Here is a 23,796-nt window from a genome sequence, read left to right as displayed (position 1 = left end):
CTCTCCTCCTGTATCACTGTCTGTATTAGTCTGTCATTTGCAATCCCTATTTAATGTACAGTGCTGCGTAATATGTTGGCGCTATATAAATCCTGTTTAATAATATTAATATTATTACAAATGAAGTCTTCTTATGCAGGAAAAGATTATTATTTAATGGTAAGATACTGCAAGAAAGCAGTTTGCAAAACAATGTTCCTGTCTTCTAAATTGCTACCCAAACACAGTCTAATCATGTTGCCTGGTGTTCTTTCTTTAGGAGTTTGTGCAATAGAAGAGTACTGGAATGTATTAGCATTTTATTCTGAAAAATATGCTAATCTTAGGATACCTGCTTGTCTGATCTTTTAAAGGGAAACTATTGTTACAGGACAATATATTTCTGTAAATAAATTGTAGATTATATTGCCATAGTTATGTATATATCAGTGTTCTCCCCAGCCCCTTTTAGCCGGGTGCACTACCCAGAACTTTTCAGTAACCACCCGGCTGTTTTTGGATAGTTACTGAAGAGTTGGGTCGCAATACAGGGACTGCCACCCGCCTAAATTTTCTTGCCACCCAGCTAAATAAAATCTTGGGTTGAGCACTGTATATTATAGGCCATATCCCAGTAGTTGGATATGTGTATATGTTATAGGCTATATTCACAATCATTATCATTAACAAACAATGCATGAAGGTGTGAGTGTGGGAATGTTTGTGATCTGTTAACCCCTGTCCAGTCCCATAGACCCCCTGGAGGTTTTCTAATCAACTAATTACAGGGATTTCACAAAAGTGATAATAATGAACATCACAGTGTATTTTTCATGCCACACACCAGTTCCCTGATTTGTTCAAGTGTTCCAATCTTAAAAATTCTATTTGTTCTAAACTCAGAAACAATATACTGCAGCTTACCAGTCCTTGCATGTGGTAACTATGACTAATATATACTTTAAAGGTTTAGAACATTTTTACAAGTACAGAAAAAAAACTCTATAAAATCAGGGAATCAGAATCTCCCTGGTCGGGAATCAATTACTGCCATTGAAACATGTGGCCCTGGAGAATTCTCCACCAGGGAATGTCAGATTCCCTGCTTTATAAATAGAGCCCACTAACTCAAAAATCAAGGTATTCCTAACATGATTCAAATTTTTACTTATAAATACATTCCAAGACAAATTCAGAACAATCAGAGGAGGAGTGAAAAGTTTAGGGGGAGTAAGGAAGTTCAGCAAGTATTTTTTGTGCATGTTATGTGTGCATTTATTTGTGCTTTACAGTGTTATATAAGGTGAAGAAGAAACATTTAGAGCAGACCTCCATCATAGTTAATCATAGTCAAATGTTACAAAAAAACCACGATTTCAATAGGTCCCACGTATTATATTTAAAAATGTTCAATGCTGCACTGCACACGTGTGGACCTAAGCCACACAGTAATATTTTAATTACAGTACATTACATGTGTTTAATGAAGAAAAGCTGTCTCAAACTTGGAATCCATTATGTTTCTTTCAAACAGAAATATAATTATAAATTCCTAGACCAAAGGTTTTCTTTTTTGAATGACACAAATTCTTTCTACTTATCTTTTTTATCCATTTCAGCAAGACTGCTCTTTTGTGTAAACAGCGTAAAGACAGAGTAAAGGTCAGCTTTTAAAAACAGACTGGCTGCCCTATAGAAAAGTGTAGTTATAATCATTAAATATATTATAGGTTTCTTCCTAGGAATTTGACAGCTAAGGGTGCTAGAGCAGTGTCAGAGCATTTTTAGTCTTGAATTGCATGCATGTCATATAGACATGATTCCGTAACAAGATCTAATATTTGGACTGCGAAACATTCTTGTACTGCTAAACGAAATAATTTTATATTTGGACTACACAGAAAAAATAGTAGCCTACAATTAGTTATTGACTTTTAGTGATAAAAATGTGATATTTATATCATACTTTCCAGGGGTTTCCTAATACGCATAACATAATTATTACATGTATAGGTTCATAAATACTTGGACAGAGGACTCATTTTCTAATTTTGGTTCTGTACATTACCACAAATAATTTTAAATGAAACAACTCAGATGCAGTTGAAATGCAGACGTTCAGCTTTATTTCAATGGGTTGAACAAAAAGATTGCATAAAAATTCAGGGGCTCAAAAGTAAGTGAACAATTGACTCAAAGGCTATTTCATGGGCTGATGTGGGCAAAGCCTTCGTTATGCCATGATCAATTAGGTAGATAAAAGACCTGGAGTTGGTGAACTCAGCAACGCCAAAAGATCTGGACGTCCACAGAAGACAACACTGGTGGATGATGGCAGAATCATTTCCATGGTGAAGAGAAACCCCTTCACAACTCCCAACCAAGTGAACAACACTCCGAAGTAGGCGTATCGATATCCAAGTCTACCATAAAGAGAATACTGCATGAAAGTAAATACAGAGGGTGCACTGCAAGGTGCAAGCCACTCATAAGCCTCAAGAATAGATAAGCTAGATTGGACTTTGCTTAAAAAAAAAAAAAAAAAAAAAAAAAAAGCTAGCACAGTTCTGGAAAAACATTCTTTGGACAGATAAAACCAAGATCAACCTTTACCAGAATGATGGCAAGAAAAAAGTATGGAGAAGGCTGGTTACTTTTTTACGAACGATTTTTTGCCCAATCGATCGTTCGTCGTTCGATTGGAACGATAAAAATTGGAAGTGTGTACGCACCTTTACACTGGAAGAAAAATTTTCACATCATGTCCAGTGACAGTAGACAATGTGCTGTTCAGTTCTATAAAGTGGGAGAGGGGAGGATGAGTAAAAGGCACCCTGTGAACAACAATTGTCCCCACCAAGTAATTCATTGACAGTTTTTCAACCAAGGTGATGATTAAACTGCATCCCAAAAAAATAAATATTGCCTGCTACTTGGTCTAATCAATGTGTCCTATACTATATGAAGTCTGATTTTGCCTAGGACGTCAGGATTTTAAGTTAAATACGCATATAAACGCAATTAGCTACATTCTCGTTCCGTAGTTACCATGTCATTTCTATACATAACTAACTTATGCCTCATGGTTCTATGACAAAAACTTAGTTTTATGTTGCAACAACATATACAATTAAACATAATTCACCCGAGTCCTTGTTCAACACATATGTACACTTCAGAAGTGTTTCAGGCACTTGCTTTTGCGTTTGTGGCTCTCCGCTGTCTTGCGTTGCAGAAACCCGCAGTAGTTCCCCATCATGTTGGGGTTGCACCTGTCTTGATATCTTATTTCCATAACAGAAATGTCCTGGTGGAACCTCTCCCCTTGTTCATTACTAACATCACCCAAATTTTGTGGGAAGAATTCCAGATGGGAATGTAAGAAATTAATTTTAAGTGACATTCCGCAGCCAAGTTGATGGTATGCTGTTAGCATGTTGTTCACAAGTTCAGCATTGTTTTCAGCTCGCTGGTTGCCCAGAAGGTTTTGTGCAACTTGCAGAAATGAATCCCAACCAGCAAGTTCAAGTGGGTTGAGTTTGTCTCTAAATGTGCCATCAAGCATCAAATTGCGGATTTGGGGACCAACAAAAATGCCTGCTTTCAGTTTAGCATCTGTTATAACTTTTCCAAACTTTCAGATACTGAAAACCCATACCATCACGATCCATTGCAACAACAACGTTTTTCATTAATCCAAGTTTAATAAGTGGTGGAAGGTAAACTTTCTGTGGATCAATGAGCGATTTATGCTTCACTTTGTACTGCCCAACAGTGTGTTCAAGGTCTGGGTGGCCATTCTTTCCCTTGGTAATGGTTGCAGTCATCACGACTGTTCCACGGGCACAGAAAGCACATATATTTTGTATATCACAATTGCAGGCCAAGAAGGAGTGCCACCACCTTCAGGTCATCACAAACATTCCACTTGTGTTCTGAATAGTTAATTTCAAAATGACCTCCATGGATTCGTATGTCTCTTTCATTCCCCCGGCATGAGCAAGAGGAACAGAAGGTTTTTTGTTGCCTTTATGCAGCTTTCAAACTTGCTTTGTTCGAGTCTATGAACAATCTCCACTGCTCTGGTATGTATTCACAACCTAACTCCATCATCTGACCACTCACATGGGTACAGAAGCAAATGTCGTTTTCCAGCTTGTAATAACCTACAAACTTTGTGTGACCATCACGTGTGAAGTTATTGTTCCTTTTTGTAGCAAATTGCACTCCTTTAATCTGGAGGCCAACAGTTCGAACTTCTCTTTTGACAAAGACAGGTCCCTTACTAGATCCTCTAAATCTGACTGGCTTACAAAATGTGGCTTACCCTCTTCAAATTGGTGCTCATAACATTCATTTACATCATCCTCCTGTTCCTCATCTGACGTGTCACTGTGAGTAACAACAGATGTAGAAGCGACTGGCACTGGATTCTCTGCATCATGTGGCACCGGCTTCATAGCAGATTCACAATCAGGATAGAGGTTTTTTTACTTAGTCTTCTTCGAAAACCCAGGATTTTTACTCATACAGAAGTAGCAGTCCGAGTGATGGTCTTTTGGCTCACCCCAAACCAAAGGCACAGCAAAAGGCATTTTATTCCTTTTCCTATTTACCCATTGTGTTAGGCCAACGTAACACACCTGACAGCAGATATGAGGTGCCCAGCTTTTATCCTGATCTCCAATTTCACATCCAAAGTAATACTTGTAATCAAATCTCACCCTCTTGGTTAGGTTCTTGCGTTGATCACACGGGGTATATTTGCCACAAATGTAGCAAAAATTGTCCCGTTTATTAGCACAGCTGTGCCTACTCTTTAGCTCAAAACAGACTCACTATGGCCTAGCTGTACTATCCAATAAGATGGTTTTGCACTAGAGACAAGTCCTTGGTCCATCTTGCCTTATATACCTATTTCTGACGTCAGCTCACTGACTTGCCCAAAAATGCCCGGCCAATGCTGGAACATGCATGCCAGCAGACATAGTGGATGCTGCAACTGTTATAATGTTCTCATGTACAAATACATTACCCAATTACCGACCATTTAAACCAGCTATAGCATGCCTACAACTTAAAATCTGTACGTGATAGGCCAATTCTGAGTCAGATTTGGAATACGCACACTCGATATCATGTAAATCATTATTCCCAGTAGCAAAATCGTTGTTGTGCAGTGTTATCCCAAACGACGTGTGTACATAGACTTACTGTACTAAAAACTACAGTTATCCGTTTGAAATTTCTGATGCACTTTTGGAGCAAACAGTTATCTGTTTGCTCCAAAAGTGCATCAAAATTTTCAATTGGACCCCTTACCTCAGAATGTTCAGGTACAGAGAACTAGTTAATGTGGTCTGGGGCCCCTCCTATTTAAGCTGTAAATTGTAAAAAAATAAAAAAAAATAAAAAAAATAAATGATGACATGTCCTGCCTGAGGTCGCTTTGGGAAAAGGTGGGGGGGGGCAGCAGATGAGCCTACTTTTTTACTTTTTTGCTCAACCCAAAACTATAGCGCCACATACAAGAGTGAGCAGGCAGGATTCTTATTGAAAAAGAGACAGGCAATGTCCCTACTACAATAAAGGACACTTACCCTTGAATATAAATATACGTGTATTTTCTTAGCCAACCAGTACGCAGTGCAATTTGGACAGTAAAAACTCTAAGGTTACACTTGCAGTTGCATCTGTATTTATTAGCATTAGGATAATCTTTTGATCTAACTACTATGAAAGTGGGGGCAAGGGTTAGGGAAGCTGTGTTTATATTGCATATGTGTCACGAAAATCCAGCAATATCATTTACCTATTGTTTTAGGCTTGCACATTATGGGTCTAAAACTGAACCAACTGGGAATTAGTAAACTAATAAACCTACTAAAAGTAAAAAAAAAAAAAAAAAAAAAAAAAAAAAAAATCAGCTTTTGTTTTAATAAATAACACTTTACCTCTCTTTCAGCAAACTGTATCTGTACATCATTTTTCTGTATGTTCTTGATCATTAATGTAACAATGACCTGAGATTCTGTTTGGTACCAGTCATGTCTTTAAAAAAAAATAAAATAAAAATTAGATTTCAAAACATATCTTTTACTTTACATGCAATGCACATAATTACCTGATACTTAACAAAACATACTTACAATGGAACCAGATTTTTTTACGTATCATTACTCAGCCACCCTGCCAGTAATTGTAACATAGAATAGCAGGGTGGTATACATACATGAGTCAATTTTCTACCCTAAACACCACACCATGCTGTCTTTCACCCCGACTGCTGTCCATGTGCACATGATTTCTATAGGACAGCTTATGTTTTTGGGGAGGTGACTTTTTAAATTTATAAAATAAAACAAGTTTGATTTATATCGCATTAAAGTGTTAAGATTGGGGGGGGGGGGGCGTAGGATAACTTTTACTCATTTTTCAGAGTTAGAATCCCCCCTTCTTAAACACTTGTTCTCATCAAATCTGGTGCCATTTTCTCAGTGTCAAGAACCAACATAGTTTTATAGGGCTTTACTAGTGTATACAATGTTTTTTACCTCAAATAAAAGTGCAACAGCATGGATTTGCTTTTTTTCCCTCTGAGCACAGGGTATCATTAACATATATTAATATTCACATTCATAATGGGAAAACATAAAAATGAAAAAATATAAACTGTATTGAACATAAGATGTCATTCCAAAAATACAGAAATACAACACACTGGATAGAATTGAAAGTAGTAAAGCAATAATGCTTTGTACCTATAGCATTAACAGAGCCTAGTATCATTCAACCAAGTAACCCAAAGCAGCATGCAACTCCTTCATGTGATTCTGGAATAAGGATTATGTTCTTAATGATCAGTCGAAGGACAACTTATTTCATTGACACAAGTTGCCATTCTATACATAGTATTTATTTAATATAAAAAGGCAAAGATTTGATAATATATATATATATATATATATATTATCAGTTTATTGTGTGTTTTTATTGTAAACCCATATTGATTCAGTGCTTATTTAATGTACTCAAGTGCCAGTATTATAGCAAACAAAAAACAGGAACAAAAACTCAGCTTTATAAGGAAAGGCAGTAAGGATATGCAGTACATTTACTGACATTTAAAAGCAATGATTATTAAGCTTTTAAAAACATTTCTCTCACAAATTTCTGCTGAAGATTAGCCTTTAGAAAACAAAAATCAACCAACTCTATAAGGAAGTTAATATAGAAATCCTTGCCATTTCACTCCCTTTAGCAGTCAATAATGGCCAGTAAATGGCACAACAGCGCAGACTAGTGGTCAAAAGTGCTCAGTGCTGCAAGCACAGCACCACTAAAATTCTAGAATTTTACCTGCAGGCAGTTTACTTTTTAATCCACAAAACTATATTGAGAACATTACAAGTATAATGATAATGTGGGTTTAATTATTTTCAATTACATTAAAGACTGAGAATGGTGAAACAACGAGGCCCTTTGTGTATATGAATAACTGTCCTGCATTTCTCTTAAATCCCGATGCACAAAGAGAGGAAGCTGAATAGCTTAAAAAAAAAAAAAATGAAAGTTCTCTCCCACAATCATTCATTCAGCGCTACATTTCATCACAAAGCTATTACTAAAACTGCCTTAAGACGAAGTGTACCTGTTACCTAAACAGAGCAGATGAAGATATTTTATAACCTTTTCAATCTTCTGGGAAGAAACCAAAGCAGTCACAGATTTCTATTGAACGGATTACCTCTATCCTCATGAATATTTATTCAGCACATGCAGTGATTTGAGGTCAGAAAGGGCATTCAAGACCATGGATGCCCATAGTTTTAATATAAATAAAATATTCCACAGTTCTGAGTAAACACTGGTGGTCCTCCAGGAATTTTCTGGATTTCTGCATGAATATCTCCTAAAACATGACCAGATTTTAAGTTTTCAGGAATATAAAAGTTCATATAGAGGCAGACACAAAACACCCACCACACCCCAAACACCCACAAAAAAATATGATCATAAAAAGAAAAATGAAAATATCTGAAATGATGCATTGATAAACAGGAGTGAAGTAAACTAATCTAATGCTCTGCATTTTGATTAATTTAGGTGTAGATATGACTTGTTCAACAATTTTCATAAAATCAGTTTTAAATATTGACATTTCAATGTTAGATACAGTAGACCAGAGGTCCCCAACTCTCTGGCCGCAGACCGGTGCCAGTCTGTTGGGGTCCGCAGATGATAGAAGGAAAGAGCGCAGGCAGCGGGAGACTCCCCTTACACTGCAGCTAGTGACAGTGTGCTGACAGGAGGTGAAGCTGCTGAGAATAGCAGAGCAGTGTAAGCTGTACATATACTGGGGGTTGAGGACCAATGTATACGGTCATCATGTATTGAGGCACTTATGACTGTTGATGAATGGCCAAATGGAAACTGCGGTAGTGTGCCCTGAAGCCTTTTGGATTAAAGTAAATGCTTGATTATGTTAAGTTGTATTCAATGTTCCTAAATGTTGGCTGCCATCTTTTTGCAAAACTCATTCTCCTTAAGGCTTAGTCTACACAGATGTTTTCCCCAGGGTTTAACCTGAGGCTTTAAAAGCCCATGTTTGAAATTCCTATGCATACCAATGGGCTATTCTACACTGGGACATTTCCTTAAGGCGCCTTTTTAAGCGCTCCCTGCAGCAATTTAAAAATTGCGGGTTTAATGCAGTAAAAACCATGAAAATGTAGGAAAAGGCGCGCATTGATTTCAATAGGGACATTCTTCCGCATTTATAGGTGCTTGAAGCGTAAACGGAGTAAAAACGTGGCATAAACGTTTTCCAGAGTTTTAAAGGCAAGCTTTAAAAGGCTAATAAAAGTGCATAAAAACGCGTAAAAACGCATATAAAAGCAGTAGTAACGTTTACATGCATTTTTAAAACCATCTGGGTAGACAAAGCCTTTTGCAAGAAATAATGTGTATGTTTTTTAGCTAAAATATTACTTGAAAAAATAGCTTTGTTTGGTTATATTGACATGAAAAGTTGTGACGTTCATTGCCAGAAGCAGCTTTTTTGGTTGTGGATAATGCTGACAAAAAGTACATCCGCTGATCATTAAACTACGTACACACTTCCAACGGTTCTCGCCCGATAATAGGCTCAGGGCCGACATCGGGCGAGAATCTGGCGCGTGTACAGCACCAGTCGTCCATCGTCCGAATGACTGTCCTGGCGAATCCACGGCCGATAAACGACTAACAATCCTAATGCAAGGGAAGGGGGAGAGCGTGCAGCAGGGTTCCGCTCTGTTGCTCTCCACTTCCCCTCTCCATGGAGCAGAACAGTGCTGTATGTACAGCACTCGTCCATGCATCGTGCAGCGCTAGTCGTTGGAAAGGATCGTGAAAGATCATTTTCAACGACTATTATTGCACGTGTATGTGGCTTTAATGTAATAATTCTCCCTAATTTGTCTTGACTGTTTAAAAGTCAGTAAAGGTATGGCAATGTAAATAGTTGAAAGTGTGTGTAAACAAGGTTGTCTGTATCCATACATTGGATCAGTTCAGACTTTCCTCATATAGACATTCACACAACTTTATGAAAGATCACCAATGGTTCACAGTTTCCTAAAACGTTGTACTGCGCTTCAAACCACACAAACACCCTACAGGAAACCCATTGCTAATATTCAATGCATTGGAATTCTATGCATTCTTCACATTGTGTAATACAATTGGTCAGGTATTATGCTTTAATTTTTTGGGGAAGAGGACAAAATACAAAATTAGGGATCAGAAAGGTCAGGATTTAGAGAGTTTTTTTTATATAAGTATACCACTTAAAACCCATTAAACTAGAAATGATTGTTCCAGGTTACTTGGAGATGATTATGCTTTTCAGCCTCAGTGCCCGGGCAGACTGAAGTCATCAAGCCTGCATCATATCAATGTGCTTGATGGTGATGTGAGGACAGCAAGACTATGTTTGAACATAGCTGAAATATCAAAGCAAAGTTAAGCTGCGTACACACGGCAAATTTTTCTCGCCCGATAATCGGTATCGGCCAATTATCGGGCGATGAAGACAACAGTGGTGGATGAAGACAACAGTGGTGGATGAAGACAACAGTGGTGGATGATCGCAGAATCATTCCCATGGTGAAGAGAAACCCCTTCACAACAGCCAACCAAGTGAACAACACTTTCCAGGAAGTAGGCGTATCAATATCCTAGTCTACCATAAAGAGAAGACTGCATGAAAGTAAATACAGAGGGTGCACTGCAAGGTGCAAAGCACTCATAAGCCTCAAGTATAGAAAGGCTACATTGGACTTTGCTCGAAAACATCTAAAAAAGCCAGCACAGTTCTGGAAAAACATTCTTTGGACAGATGAAACCAAGAACCTTTACTCGAATGATGGCAAGAAAAAAGTATGGAGATGGTATGGAACAGCTCATGATCCAAAGCATACCACATCATCTCTAAAACATGGCGGAGGCAGTGTAATGGCTTGGGCAGTGTGATGGCTTGGGTGTGCATGGCTGCCAGTGGCACTGGGATACTAGTGTTTATCCATGATGTGACACAGGACAGAAGCAGCCTAAAGAATTCTGAGGTGTTCAGAGACATACTGTCTGCTCAAATCCAGATAAATGCAGTCACATTGATTGGGAGGCTTTTCATAATACAGATGGACAAAGACCCAAAAACATACACCCAAAGCAACCCAGGAGTTTAATAAAGCAAAGACGTGGAATATTCTTGAATGGCCAAGTCAGTCGCCTGATCTGAACCCTATTCCGCATGCATTTCACTTGTTGATGACTAAACTTCAGACAGAAAGGCCCACAAAGAAACAGAAACTGAAAGCAGCTGCACTAAAGGACTGGCAGAGCATTAAAAAGGAGGAAACCCAGCATCTGGTGATGTCCATGAGTTCAAGAACAGGCTGTCATTGCCAGCAAAGGGTTTTCAACAAAGTATTAGAAATGAACATTTTATTTTCAGCTTTTTAATTTGTCCAATTACTTTTGAGCCCTGAAATGAAGTGATTGTGTTAAAAAATGGCTTTAGTTCCGCACATTTTTATGCAATCTTTTTGTTCAACCCACTGAATTAAAGATGAAAGTCTGGAGTTCAACTGCATCTGAGTTGTTTCATTAAAAATAATTGTGGTAATGTACAGAAGCAAAATTAGAAAAAAAGTTGTCTCTGTCCAAATATTTATGGACCTAACTGCATGTTTGAACATGAAAATGACCCACAACACTTTAGTACAGAGGTCGCCCCCAGCAGGGTCCTTCTCCTGACCATGCTGATCATGTCCCATTTATGGACACAACTAAGGTGAACTTCTGTCCCCCCTAGGATGTTTAGCAAGAAAGTCTGAGCCTGTGATGGGAGAGTGGGCAGGTTCTGGCATCATCACGTCCCTCTGGCGGAAGTTTCTTCCCCTTTGAGATGCACTGTCCAGATTCCACACCTTGGACATGCTTCTACTACACACCACCAGATTTAAAATGATAAATTTAGTGGTCAGTGAGGTCGAAAAGGTTGGCCACCACTTCTTTAGTAAATCCAAGAAATAAGGGATTGGGACTAGTCAAAGCCCTAATTTTGACTGCAGTGCTGCCGAGAAATTTGAAATAGGCAATTCATACAAAGAAACCCACAAGCATCTTACAACTCACAGATTTTGGGCATGGATGAGGAGGAAAAGAATAGTCAATTATGAAATCTAAAAGATTATGGGTAGCACAAAAAAAAACCCTAAATAAAAAAAGAGACTTTGGTAGAATTGACTTGGAAAACCAAAAAGAAATTTCCGATTAAACAAATTTGCTCTGCACAGTGAAAGTATTTGTAGGAAAGTTATAAAACAGAACTAAGCTGCATTTATGTTTTTTTTTAGTTTCTGATCATGATTTTTCCTCAAATATACAAGTGAAAAGAATTCAGTATGGGCAATTGAATTTCTGCGTTCAAATGAAAAAAATGTGTGCATCAGAAGAAACTTGAAGCTCACCATAAAATCTCTAAATAAATGTAAGCAGATGGCATTTGCTATAATACACCTGCAAACACCCCATGCTGAAGTTTCGTAGTTTTTATGTAGACTCGGATGACAACCATTTGTCCACATCTGCAACAGTTAAAATAAGTGCTGGAGTTTAGAACTCAAAACATTAACATGTGTTCAACAGCTGTCAACAATTTTCTCAGGCTTTTCCAGCAAGTATCCTGGCAGTATGTTTCCCAATAACATTTACCAATTATTACGGCTATCAGAAAAGGTGGCAGAATCAGTGAAAACCCCAGAGAGTCAAGCTGGTAAAACTTGAAGTAACACACCTTTTCAACAGCACATCAGAAACACTGCACAGCGACTTAACAGTCAACATGGTCCCAGCACAGGTGCAGCTAGACACATTTACAATTTCTTTTAAATCCTGCAGATGCTGGCACATCAATGTATACTTTCATCATACCGAGTTAATAGACCACTTACTGGCTGTTTCAAAAAGGATACACACAGAACTGTAGAATATCAGTTGTCTTTCCCCATGTCAAGGCAAAACAGAACCTTGTGAAGTCTTCTATTTCAATTAAAGCAGAAACTATATAAAAAGGATCATTTACATTATTCTATTTAACACAGGAAAACCCCCTTCACAATCCCAGGTCTCACTTCTCAGAACACCTGTCAACAAGCATGTGGAATATTTTTTGGTAAGATACAGCTCTAGCAGGTTGAAAGTAGAACCCCGCTTTAATATCCATCAGACAAGTGTTGCTTTTGTGGTGTTTTAAACTCTTAAAAAATAATTCTGCTAGTTCAGGAGGTAGGGCCAGTTGTTATGAAGACCTCAGCTCTGTGAATAATGGGTCATCAGCTGGAGACAATGTGACCCATGAGCATGCCCAAGATTTACATCAATGGCTGAAGCAGATTGCCATGCTTTTGGAAGACCACAATTGACAGCAAAGATAGCGTGTTTCCCCTACACATCGAAGACAGGTCCTGGACATGTCATTGCTAAAGGGTGGCTGCACACAGATAAAACTGAGCCATAAATTCTCAAGTATGCTATTTATTCTTGCTGATTATGGCAGAAGCTCACCACCTACCAACAAGTATAGCTCTGCTTTAAGTTATGTCAAATTAGGGGTTTGTTGACTTTAAATTAATTATCCCGGGCTTTATGTGAAGTTGATCAGTGCAGATCAGTGCTGACCCCTGTTCACTGCCAAAAATGTCCACAAGTAAGCATGAAGCACTGGAAGAACATTGTCTGCTGTGATGATTAATTGCATGGAGGACAGACAGGTGAATGTTCTGTTGGAAAAAATTGGGATCTGACATTTATGCGATTGTTATTTTGACACAAAACATCCACTTGAAAATTGCTGTAGAGGACGTACATCCCTTTATGGCAATGGTATTTCCTGTTGACAGCTGTCTCTAAGTAGGATAATCAGCCTTACCACAATGCAAAAATTGTTGCAGAATGGTATAGGAAACTTAAGAGTTTCAGGTGTTTACATGACCCACAAAATCCCAAAGAATTCAATCTTATCAAGCATTTGTACAATGTGCTAAAAACAAATCTATGGATGCCCTAACATATAGAATTTAAATGTCTCTTGCAAAGCTAATACCACAGGTCATCATGCTTCAATGGGTCAGTGCTTGGCAGCACAAGGGGGGCATGCCCTATATTAGCTTATATACTTTAAGGAAATGGTCTATTTTTTTTATTTATTTTTTTTTTTTTTTTTTTTTTAGCATTTGTGAACAAGCAAACATCAGAGACAGAGACAATATACTTGAACAAATGACACTTAAAACTGACATAGTATATTAGCTTCCATAATCTAAACAGAAATGCAGATTTGGAATAACCTTAAAACATAGTTAAATACATAATATGGTTTGGAGTTATTATGATGTTTAAGGGTCTGGATGCTTGCTGTCATCCAGTCATCTATGAATTCTGTTTTATATCTTAGTGTGCTTAATGAGAAAGTGATGCCATCTGTCCAAAAGCAGAAGCAAAAATGAATCTTTTAACACCATAATGATTCAAAGAACACTAGCAAATCCACTGAGGAATGGCTCAAGACAAGAAATGGAGAATGACAAAGTGACCTAGTCAATGCCCTTATTTTATTCCTATTTAAATGTTGTATGTGATTTATAAACTCATGAAAAGAAATCCATATAATGTTTGGGAAAGTAAACTCAGCCATAGACTATACAAAATGAAGTGCATCACGTTTAACTGTAGGCACAGTTTGAATAAAGGATTTTTTTTTATATATATAAATATATATAATTTTGTATGTCCTTTTTGTTATTGTACTTTTGATATGTATCTAAGAAAAAGGAACTGCCTGTACATTAAATATTATAATAAAATTAACCTAGTTCCTGTGCAAGTTTCTTTTATTTAGAAAAGTCTTTAAACATATTTACACAAAAAGTTCTAATGTATGAGCCTTTTTGCTCACACACTTTAATCCAGGGGGCAAGTTGTTTATCTCTGGATACTCAAGAGTATTTTTGTTTTTCTAGGTTAATAAATTTAAAGCTAAATGTGGTAGAAAAAAAATACTTTTGTCTTTTATCATAGTTTTGTACCCATACCTATCACCAATGGAGAATCTCTATCTGTGTTTTATAAACCTCCCTTTCAAAAGTCATTTTTTACCACTGAATATGTAAACTATAAAAAAAAAAAAATAATAAAAAAAAAATTCCTTGTTTCCTGGATTCCTTTTCTGATTTTTTTTTATATTTTTTTTTCTGTACCAAATAATGTTTACGAAGTACAATATTCACCATTTCACAATGTATTTATCTTTCTTTCTACTGCTATTACCATTTTGATTGGGTAATATTTATTGTATGCAGAAACATCTTGATTAAAGATGCTGGGTCATAGAAAACACAATAACATTTTGGTGCCCACACAGTGGTCTTGTGTTCTTGAGTATATGCACACATCGGCCACTTCGGTTCACCTGTTTAACTGCTTCTTGACCACCTGAGCGATAAACCCGACCTTGGTTCGGGTTAAAAAAAATTACAATTATCGATAAACCCGAACTTTTCTCACTGTATGAAAATACAGTGAGAAAAGTTTGGGTTTATCGATCACTTACCTGGTCCCGCTGCGATCATCTAGCGTCGTGTTCCAGCGTCGGGTGCCTTCTCCGAGAAGAAGAAGCAGGGCGGCTTCTTCTTCTCCGTCCGTAGCGTGTATGTGTCCCTCGGCGATGACGTCGGCGCATGTGCGGGAAATTCAAATTGAAACTCATTCAAACACATTTTGTATTGGATTGAATACAAACTCCTGTATCCAATCCAATACAAAATAATTCAAAATAAATACAAAGTATGTAATTGGTAAATTCAATCTCTCATTTTGTATTAGATTGGATACAGGAGTTTGTATTCAATCCAATACAAAATGAGAGTTTGAATTTTGTTCTCATTTTGTATTGGATTGAATACAAAGTCCTGCATCCAATCCAATACAAAATAATAGAAAATAAATTTATGTGGTTTTGTCTATAGGTATGTGACGGACACTAGGGAGGTATTTTAGAAAAATATATTACTATACAGTATACCGAATTATCGCATCTTCAGTATTTTTCATTTATTTATGTATTCTTGTTTAAGCTGATTTTTGTGTCTTTTATTTAATTTTATTAAAAGTAATTTTTTTTTTTTTTTTTTTTTTACATGATTGTGTGTTTCAAACATTTTTTATATTTATGATATCTACTAGAACCCTGTTCGGACATATTTCTGTAAGTTACAGGTCTACAATTTAAAAAAAAAAATTTCATAAACAGTGTAACGCTTTTGGAACAGAAATCTAGACATCAGTGTAACGCCCAGGTGGTTAAAGCAAATATCACCCAATCACATGGCAGCATGTAGACATTACTGAAGTTCAAACTTAGCAAGGAAAATATCCATAGAGCAGCAGTTCTGCCTTGTTGATGCCAAAGGTCTGCGAAGAATAGCCAGGAGTCTGCTGGGACTTGTCAGGTAATACTATGTGAAAACAGTCTCTCTATAGTTATTACGTTACCTATGGTGTTAAACAGGTATTTGTCTCCATGCAACAATTATCTAGTGTGTGTAGCTTTACTGATCAGGTTGATGATGATCTCCAAAGATATCCTTACCAGGGTTGCGCTCAGTCACTTCACCAGGACTAAGCAAACTTGATAGATCAACTTAAATGTAAATTCTTCCCTGAATCCTTCAGCACTACTGCTAGGCATACAGTTTGTCGTGCACACTTATGTCACCCAACCAACTCAAAAATATGAGCCTAACCTATTAGATAAACTCGGACTTATATATCTTTATCTCCTTCATAAAACAGATCAACACACACACACTTTTACATTTTCATTCTATATGAAATATTATCATCAAATGAAATATAAAATCATCATCATAAAAGAATTGTTACAAACAAAAAACTGAATGATGGGATAAATGGTAACAAAAATAGACAGGTTGGGGGAACAGATATGTTGGGCATCCGAGATGAATATCAATTTTTTAATATACTACATACTCTGTATTTAAAATTACATTTCATTTATTTGTGTTCTGTAATAATCTATTAACATTAACCTGCATGCACTGGTTCTGTTACAGAATAATAAATAAGCACAACATCTTACAAAACAGAGGGAAAAACAATTACCTGTATTTAGATGTTTGATGTTGGTTTATGGACTAAAATTGGAAAAGAAAAATATTTGTTATTATCCTGCAACTTCATCTTTAAGAGAAAAATATATCATTTGGTGCAAAACATTTGCTATGGCAAACAGGCCCTACAAATTAGTCATGTTACATGAACATCTAATAGAAGGATTTCTACAACAAGCAGTTTTCTTCTTTTGACCTGGTTCTGTGCAGTAATATTGGATGGACTGGGGAAGAATTACAAACTCTTTTGAACTTTTGTTATTGTATTGTATACCTAAACTTCCTCTGGATGATAAGTAAAACTGATTGAGAAATCTAAGATTTGTAGTTGTCAGAACAGCAACCGGCATTCCTTTAAGCAATTCCCTTACTTTGGTACTAACAGTACATTTACATCTCTACATTACTCTCTCTCTCTCCCTGGAAATTCCACCCCGAGTGTGACTCGGGGTTACCGCTTCACTCCGAGCCACACTCAGGAATACCACCAGGGAGGTTATTAGATTCAAACAGGCTTTAAGGAATACAAAAACATTTCCTGAGCTTTCATGGACAATATTTTAAGTGGCAGCTTTTGTTCTGATTTATGAAGAAGGTTCTATAGTTCAGATGTAGCACAGATCACCCATCATCCATGTGTATGGTCAATGATGTTAAAACATACAGTAATGCATCCTAGAGAATTTTCTGTGTTGGGCACTTTTAACAAACATAATATGTCTTTAGAACAAGGGAGCTGAACCTAACAATCGGGAATAATCCAACATTAAGGGGGATATTTCAAGACCAGGGTCCCCAAATTGAGTTTGCATGTTAGGGACCACTTCCATGGAAATGAGCAATATGGTACTGTCAATTCACTTCATGCTGTGGTGCCCCAATTTTATATTTGCCTATTCAAAAAACTTCAAGGCTGCTTAACCTCCCCCTAGTAGTCTAATTCCATCTAAATTTCAATGCAAAAAGCAGTACAATTTTTTGCATGGAAATTTATTTTTCATTGTAGGCTATAATTCTTAGGCATAACTCACCGATATTTAATAAATTTAACAAAATTAATAATAAACTTTAAATAACAAAACACATGTTAAACATGTAATTTAACTGTACAGTAGCAAATAATATAAATATATTTATATTATACAAATATTTCTATGTATTAGACTCAATACAGCTATTTTGTATTGAATCCAATACAAAATTTTTTTTTAATTTCCCGCCGATCCTCTTGCCTGCACTGACGCATGCACCAACGTCACCGGGAAACCCCGGCCAAGAATGTGACGGAACAAGGTAAGTGGGTTGTTTTTTTTAGTTAAAAGCTACCCCAAGTGTGACTCAGGAATACCGATTTTTGCCTGGTTATCCGAGTCACACGCAGGAATACCGCTGGGGGGTGGGGGTTTTATAAAATGACCATCAAATGGTGAGTGCAGAAATTCTTGATTTGTCATTTCTTTTATTTGGTGCATGTACATTAGATAACTAGAAACATTCCAATTTAATTTCATTATTAATTAAAACTATTCTATTTTTAAACACACATCTTTAATGTGTTTGCATTGTGGCCCGCCAGTTTTATCTCAATGTCAACAGCAGCCCCCAGATGAAGAAAGGTTGGGTACCACTGAATTAGAACATTGAGCATACCTGCTTTGGAAATAGGTAACAAAATGTAATTCTTACCAATTCAGCTGATGAGGAGCCTGAAAGTTAGAAAATAACAATAATGAATATTTACCATTCATAATAATACAACTAATAAATATAAAATACATCAAGTTGTATACAGTGCAGTGGCGTTTTGCCCTTTGCATAGCACCTTGCCAAACCCCCACTGTCAGATCCAGCTCCTCCTAAACATATAGTGTCAAGTCATTTCAATAAAAGTTTGAAATGTCAGGATGAGGCAACTACAAATTTCCAAAGGGAATGAATGCAGACTGCAGCAAGTGATAGACATAAAAGTCATTTTGGGTCAAACTTTTTTTTTTTTTTTTTTTTTGTCAGGGAATCAGGGAAGGGTTAGAACCTCTGTCATTTTTATTGTAGTTTGTTAGCACATTTCTTGAATAACTAGTATATCTAGTATATCAAGCAAAGAAATAAAGAAGTTCAGAACAGAATAAAGGGCAGATACATACAAGTTCTTTGTAACATGTAAAAAGTAAATTGACAAATCCAGAATTGAAAAAAATCCCAGAGTCGTGGAGAAACTTTTTGTTACAGAACAACAGCTGTCAGTTGTGTTGGGCTGCTGGTGAATGCTACAAGTTGCTGTGCTGACATTGTGGTGGCATGGGCCACAAATGTCATTATTAGCAAGCCAGTCCAAACAATGACGTGCAGTGGCTGAAAAAGGGGTAGCTGAGGTCACAAACATTATTGCAAAAATATAAAAAACGTGAAAAGTAAAAAAAGTTAAAAAAATAGCAAATATTTATGATGCTTAGTGTTTAGAAAACTGAATTTTGTAAAACAAGGTTCAGGAATACTTTGATAGCTGTACCTCTAGTACACCGGCCAAAGTATTCTAGCAGAGTAATAGCAGACACTTGTTGTAAGGAAAACCTATCAAATGTGTCCTCCTCTTACTATGCATGTGTGCTGTGGCCCCTTTCATTCCTATGGGGTAGTTAGTGGTACCTTTGGCAAACCTTTCAGCCATTTAATGGAGTATATCTTACCCATAGGAATGATTTAGGTGAATGCACAATAAGAGGACCCATGAAAAGATGACAACGAGGTGATTTAAAGGACAATTGGTAAGTAGAGCTGTCATTGAGGAGGTAAACTAAGAAGTCTATTTTGGAGGTCTTCCATGCCATTACTAATACATGTGTTGTGGCTGTAGAGATTAAGGTATGTTGAGGACTCAAAAAATGTATTATTTGCATAAAAGAGTGTATTGATACCAGATTGTAATCATGGAAGTGATCTGATAAATAAACAAAAAAATAAATAAATAAATAAATGGGAAGCTTCCACACATCCAGTGAGCGCCTAAACCCCTTTTTAGGTTGGAGAAGATCAACAGCTAAAACTTGGGCAGGAGTACAGGGGCTTCACTTCTGTTATTGCAAATTCGTCCTTACAATTTGTTAATACTTATTGCTGCAGGTGATAGTGAAGGAGCATGTTACAAGCAATTCTTTAACACTGTATTCATTACAGACATGGCATTGAAAAGCGTTAAAAATTTAAAGAAAGGAAAATAAAGCATCCTTTTATATATTTGTATTAAACACAAAGGTAAATGGTTATTATTAAATAGTTATAGTATTCCACATAAATTCTTTGTTGTTGTTAAGTGAGAGATCTACTTACCATTTACATTTTCTTCACATTTCTTTATCCATGTTGAAAATAATAAATCAGATGCTTAAAAAAAAAAAAAGTTTCTTTAAGTTTAAGCATTTATACATTATAGTCACTGAGAATTACATGCATTTTATGTTATAGTTAAGACACACTGGGAAACTTGCATGTGAAATTTACCACAGTAGCTCAAACCACACAGATGAATTTGCCTGCTTGTATTGCACACAACATATTAGATCCTCCTATAGCATAAATTTTCATATTGCATTAGGAGAAAATAATGAAATATGTTTTTTACAGCTACAGGTAAAAGTCTTATGTATACACACGTCAGATGATTCTCACCCATTACGAAGGGTCATGCTAGAAAAAAAAAAAAGTGTACAAAAGTCCCCTAACATTCATGGATTTTTAGGTACAGTACTCGTTCCTTCATCTCCAACTCTTCACTAGATGTGATCATGAAAGATTAAATTGTTCGTGTGTATGCAGCCTTACCAAGAAAAATTAAATTGAAAGTCCCCGTGTATAAAAAATTTCCTCAAGATGCTAAAACCTAGGCATGTCTGATCACCTGGGTGGGCATTGCTTAAACAATGGCTTGTAATAGGGGAAAATAATAGTGATTGGCTAAGAAAACCTATCCATTGTTAACAATTTTTACCCTGAGCAGGCTTTGCAAAGGGCTTCTAGGAGGGCTCACAGCCTTTAACAGAGATATGATTGTTCCTAGATCCAGTCTTAAAACTGCATTAGGTGAACAGTTTGTAGGCATGTAGAAGCGCAAACATCTATTAAGTGGTTAGAATATTAGTTCTCCTTAACTTGGTAAACTAGACTAGACTATTCTGTGTTAAGTAACAGTACAAGTTTTCACCAACATGGGGTGTTCTGCTGCACCTAACATTAATGACAAGTACAGAATAAAACAAAATAGATGGTCCCCAATGTTCATACAAGTTAAACTTCCTCATAATGCCAAGTCATAGTACATTTTAGTAATTTAGCTGAACTATACAGACAGACATCTTAAAAGGTATGCAGGCACATTTAAAATGCAACACATGTACAAAATATGAAGAGATTGTATGACATTGAGTTTGCAGGAAATCAACAGTTACTCAAAGTAAAACCTAGGGTAGAAAATGCAGCTGTCACCGCTAAAATATAATGTAATACACCAATTCACCTCCTCTGCATACCCCGTTAAGTATATGGTAAATGAAGAAACGAGAAAAGACAGGATATTTAAGGTGCACCAATATATTGAAAGACCAACATTGCATCAAACACATACAATGTTATACATGTGTGAATTAATGCTAAGTTTTCTTCCCCACTGGACAAAATGCAGTGGGTTTCGCCTATATTGGCTTCCTCAGGGGACTTGTGGACATCGGAGTGCAATTGTATACAGAAATACTAATTACTATATGAATCATTTGCCTCGCCGCCTGCATGAATACACATGGAGATTTTGCTGTGAACAGACAATATGGGGTCAAAGGAGCTCTCCATGCAGGTGAAACAAGCCATCCTTTAACTGCCAAAACAGAAAAAAACCTATCCAAGAAATAGCTAGAATAATAGGAGTGGCAAAATCTACAGTATGGTACCATCATGAGAAAGAAATAAAGCACTGGTGAGTTGAAAAAAGTTGTCTCTGTCCAAATATTTATGGACCTAACTGTACATTATATAGTGCATGAACTAGGATAAAAGATTTTAAAAAATCAAATCTAAATGCTACAAGTTTCAGGAAAACATGTTGTGTAGAATAATAGAAAAAAAAAAGTTATATTAAATAACTATATAAAATTAGGTAATGTCCAGAATGTTGTTAAAATGAATCTGAAGCGTGTTGGTCTTTAGGTATATTGTTATTTTTATCTTCCAGTGTTCTAAGAAATTCTTCTACCATGGGAGATTGAACAGAGGTGGTGTAACACAAAACACATTTATTGCTTCCAGTTCTTTGTTTCATAGGTGTCCAGCAACCATTAGAATTGTGTCTGCCATCTACTGCTCCCCCTATACTTTTTTCATATTCTAATGCCCTCCCCACAATACATGCCATATTTCTGTAATTTGTGTATTTCCCGTCAATTGCGGAGCATTGTGACCCAACTACCTAGTGTTCAATGTTTAGTAAAGAATCAGTGCAAAGCATTATGTTTTCTCTATCTTTTATTTTTAAATTAAACAGTTAAAACCAGAAAATACTATTGCATGCACAGGTCAATACTGGGTACCCAGCAGGATTATCAGGTATGTGGTATTCAATGGACAGATAAACACTTTCCTATACATTACCTATATAAATCCCTTAAGGGAACAAATAAGAACGTTTATTGTAGAGACTGAAATACACTTGTGAACATGCATTAAATTAAAGAATTCCTATCTCAGGTTACATTCACTTACTTGTTCTTTATAACACCCTTTGCAGCACCGATTGTCCGATGATGCTGATTTGCCTGTAACTACACCACGAGTAACTTCTTTGTTTGTGTTATGATGTGATATATGCAATGCACCGGTCTCTGTTTCCCCATACTTACCATTGTTCAGTTTTTTGTCTTACTCTGAGATTTTATTGTTTCTATCTATGTGTTTTTTATGTATTGTGTTCTTTTTTCCCAATAAAATAAAAAATAAAGAATGTTAAAACAAAAAAAAAAATTAAAGAATACCATTTAAAATGAATAGTATATAGTGATAGATATTTTACACATTGCATAGAATACTTCCATTTAAAGCTAACATAGTAGTACTTACAGTTTAATGTCTGCCCTTGTTTAAAAGTCTCTTGTGCAGAAATGTAGTTTCTTAGGTGGAATTCTGCCTCCCTGCAAGAACAGAAAAAATCAAAAATATAAGCAAAATACATACTTCACCTTTCTGTCTTCAATAAGTAGTTGTACGTGTTAGGTTAAATAAGCAGATGTAGCTGCATTACAAACAGGGCCCATGTAGACATCCTGGCTTGTGCATGTTAGGCCTATTTCATAACCACCGCATTGCACTGCATTCCCAACTGAGCTCCCATTCAATGGTAGAGGCAACTGGAAACCACTTTGCGCATGCGCTTGCAGTTGCGTTGTGGTTCCAGGAAGAGGGATGTTGCTTCTGGTAGTGCAGTTGCTTTTCCCTCCTCTAGAGAATGAACCATGCTGCAACGGTCACCGCTTCTGGGCACATAGCAGGTGTTTGCTATGAGTTTGGGGGCGGTTTACCATGCCGTTTGAAACCAAATGTGTGAAAGGGGTCTGAAAACAGAGCCATTTATCTGGCTAATTCTTTCTATATCTTAAATCATAAAGAAGTTAAAACATACTAATTTTGCTGAAAATTTAAAAAATATTTTTCTCTGAGCAATAGAGCTTGATCCATGTTGTCAGATAATCTGATTTCAGATCTTCAGCTAATTGGAAATTGTGTCAGATATTAACAACTGCAGATAATCCATATTCACTTGGCTACCTAAAAGTGTGGTGCGTAAATGCAGATATTAGTTAACCAGGTCTGCACTGAAATGAAATTATGGTATCTCTAACGTCCACTTGGTGTTGGATATGAAAATCCACAATTGGAGTATTAACCCCCCTGGCATTCTAATTGTCAGTATTTTTATGCAAAAGGCGTAACATTGTTTTGCATTTAAATTTATTTTACATTGTAGACTTATATTTCTTAGGCATAATTTACCGAAATATGTCCAATATTTAATAAATGTATTAATAAACTTTAAATAAAAAAA

At 36.5% G+C, this 23,796-nt stretch overlaps 1 protein-coding gene across 1 annotated transcript in view; it reads right to left on the bottom strand.

Annotated features, from left to right (window-relative positions):
- SUGT1 (SGT1 homolog, MIS12 kinetochore complex assembly cochaperone) overlaps positions 1-23,796 on the bottom strand; it is a 59,109-nt gene that overhangs the window by 20,266 nt on the left and 15,047 nt on the right. The window contains exons 6-10 of the mRNA XM_072410451.1: positions 22,815-22,885; positions 20,043-20,096; positions 18,402-18,421; positions 16,708-16,739; positions 5,934-6,030 (exon numbers count right to left, since the gene is read on the bottom strand). Of these exons, the coding sequence (XP_072266552.1) occupies positions 5,934-6,030; positions 16,708-16,739; positions 18,402-18,421; positions 20,043-20,096; positions 22,815-22,885 (274 nt within the window). The remainder of the gene's footprint in view (positions 1-5,933; positions 6,031-16,707; positions 16,740-18,401; positions 18,422-20,042; positions 20,097-22,814; positions 22,886-23,796) is intronic.

The sequence above is a fragment of the Pyxicephalus adspersus genome, chromosome 1 (genome assembly GCF_032062135.1).
Source record: "Pyxicephalus adspersus chromosome 1, UCB_Pads_2.0, whole genome shotgun sequence".
Lineage (NCBI taxonomy): Eukaryota > Metazoa > Chordata > Amphibia > Anura > Pyxicephalidae > Pyxicephalus > Pyxicephalus adspersus.
The sequence above is the reverse complement of the archived record's forward strand: the minus strand, read 5'-3'. Positions and strand labels throughout refer to the sequence as shown.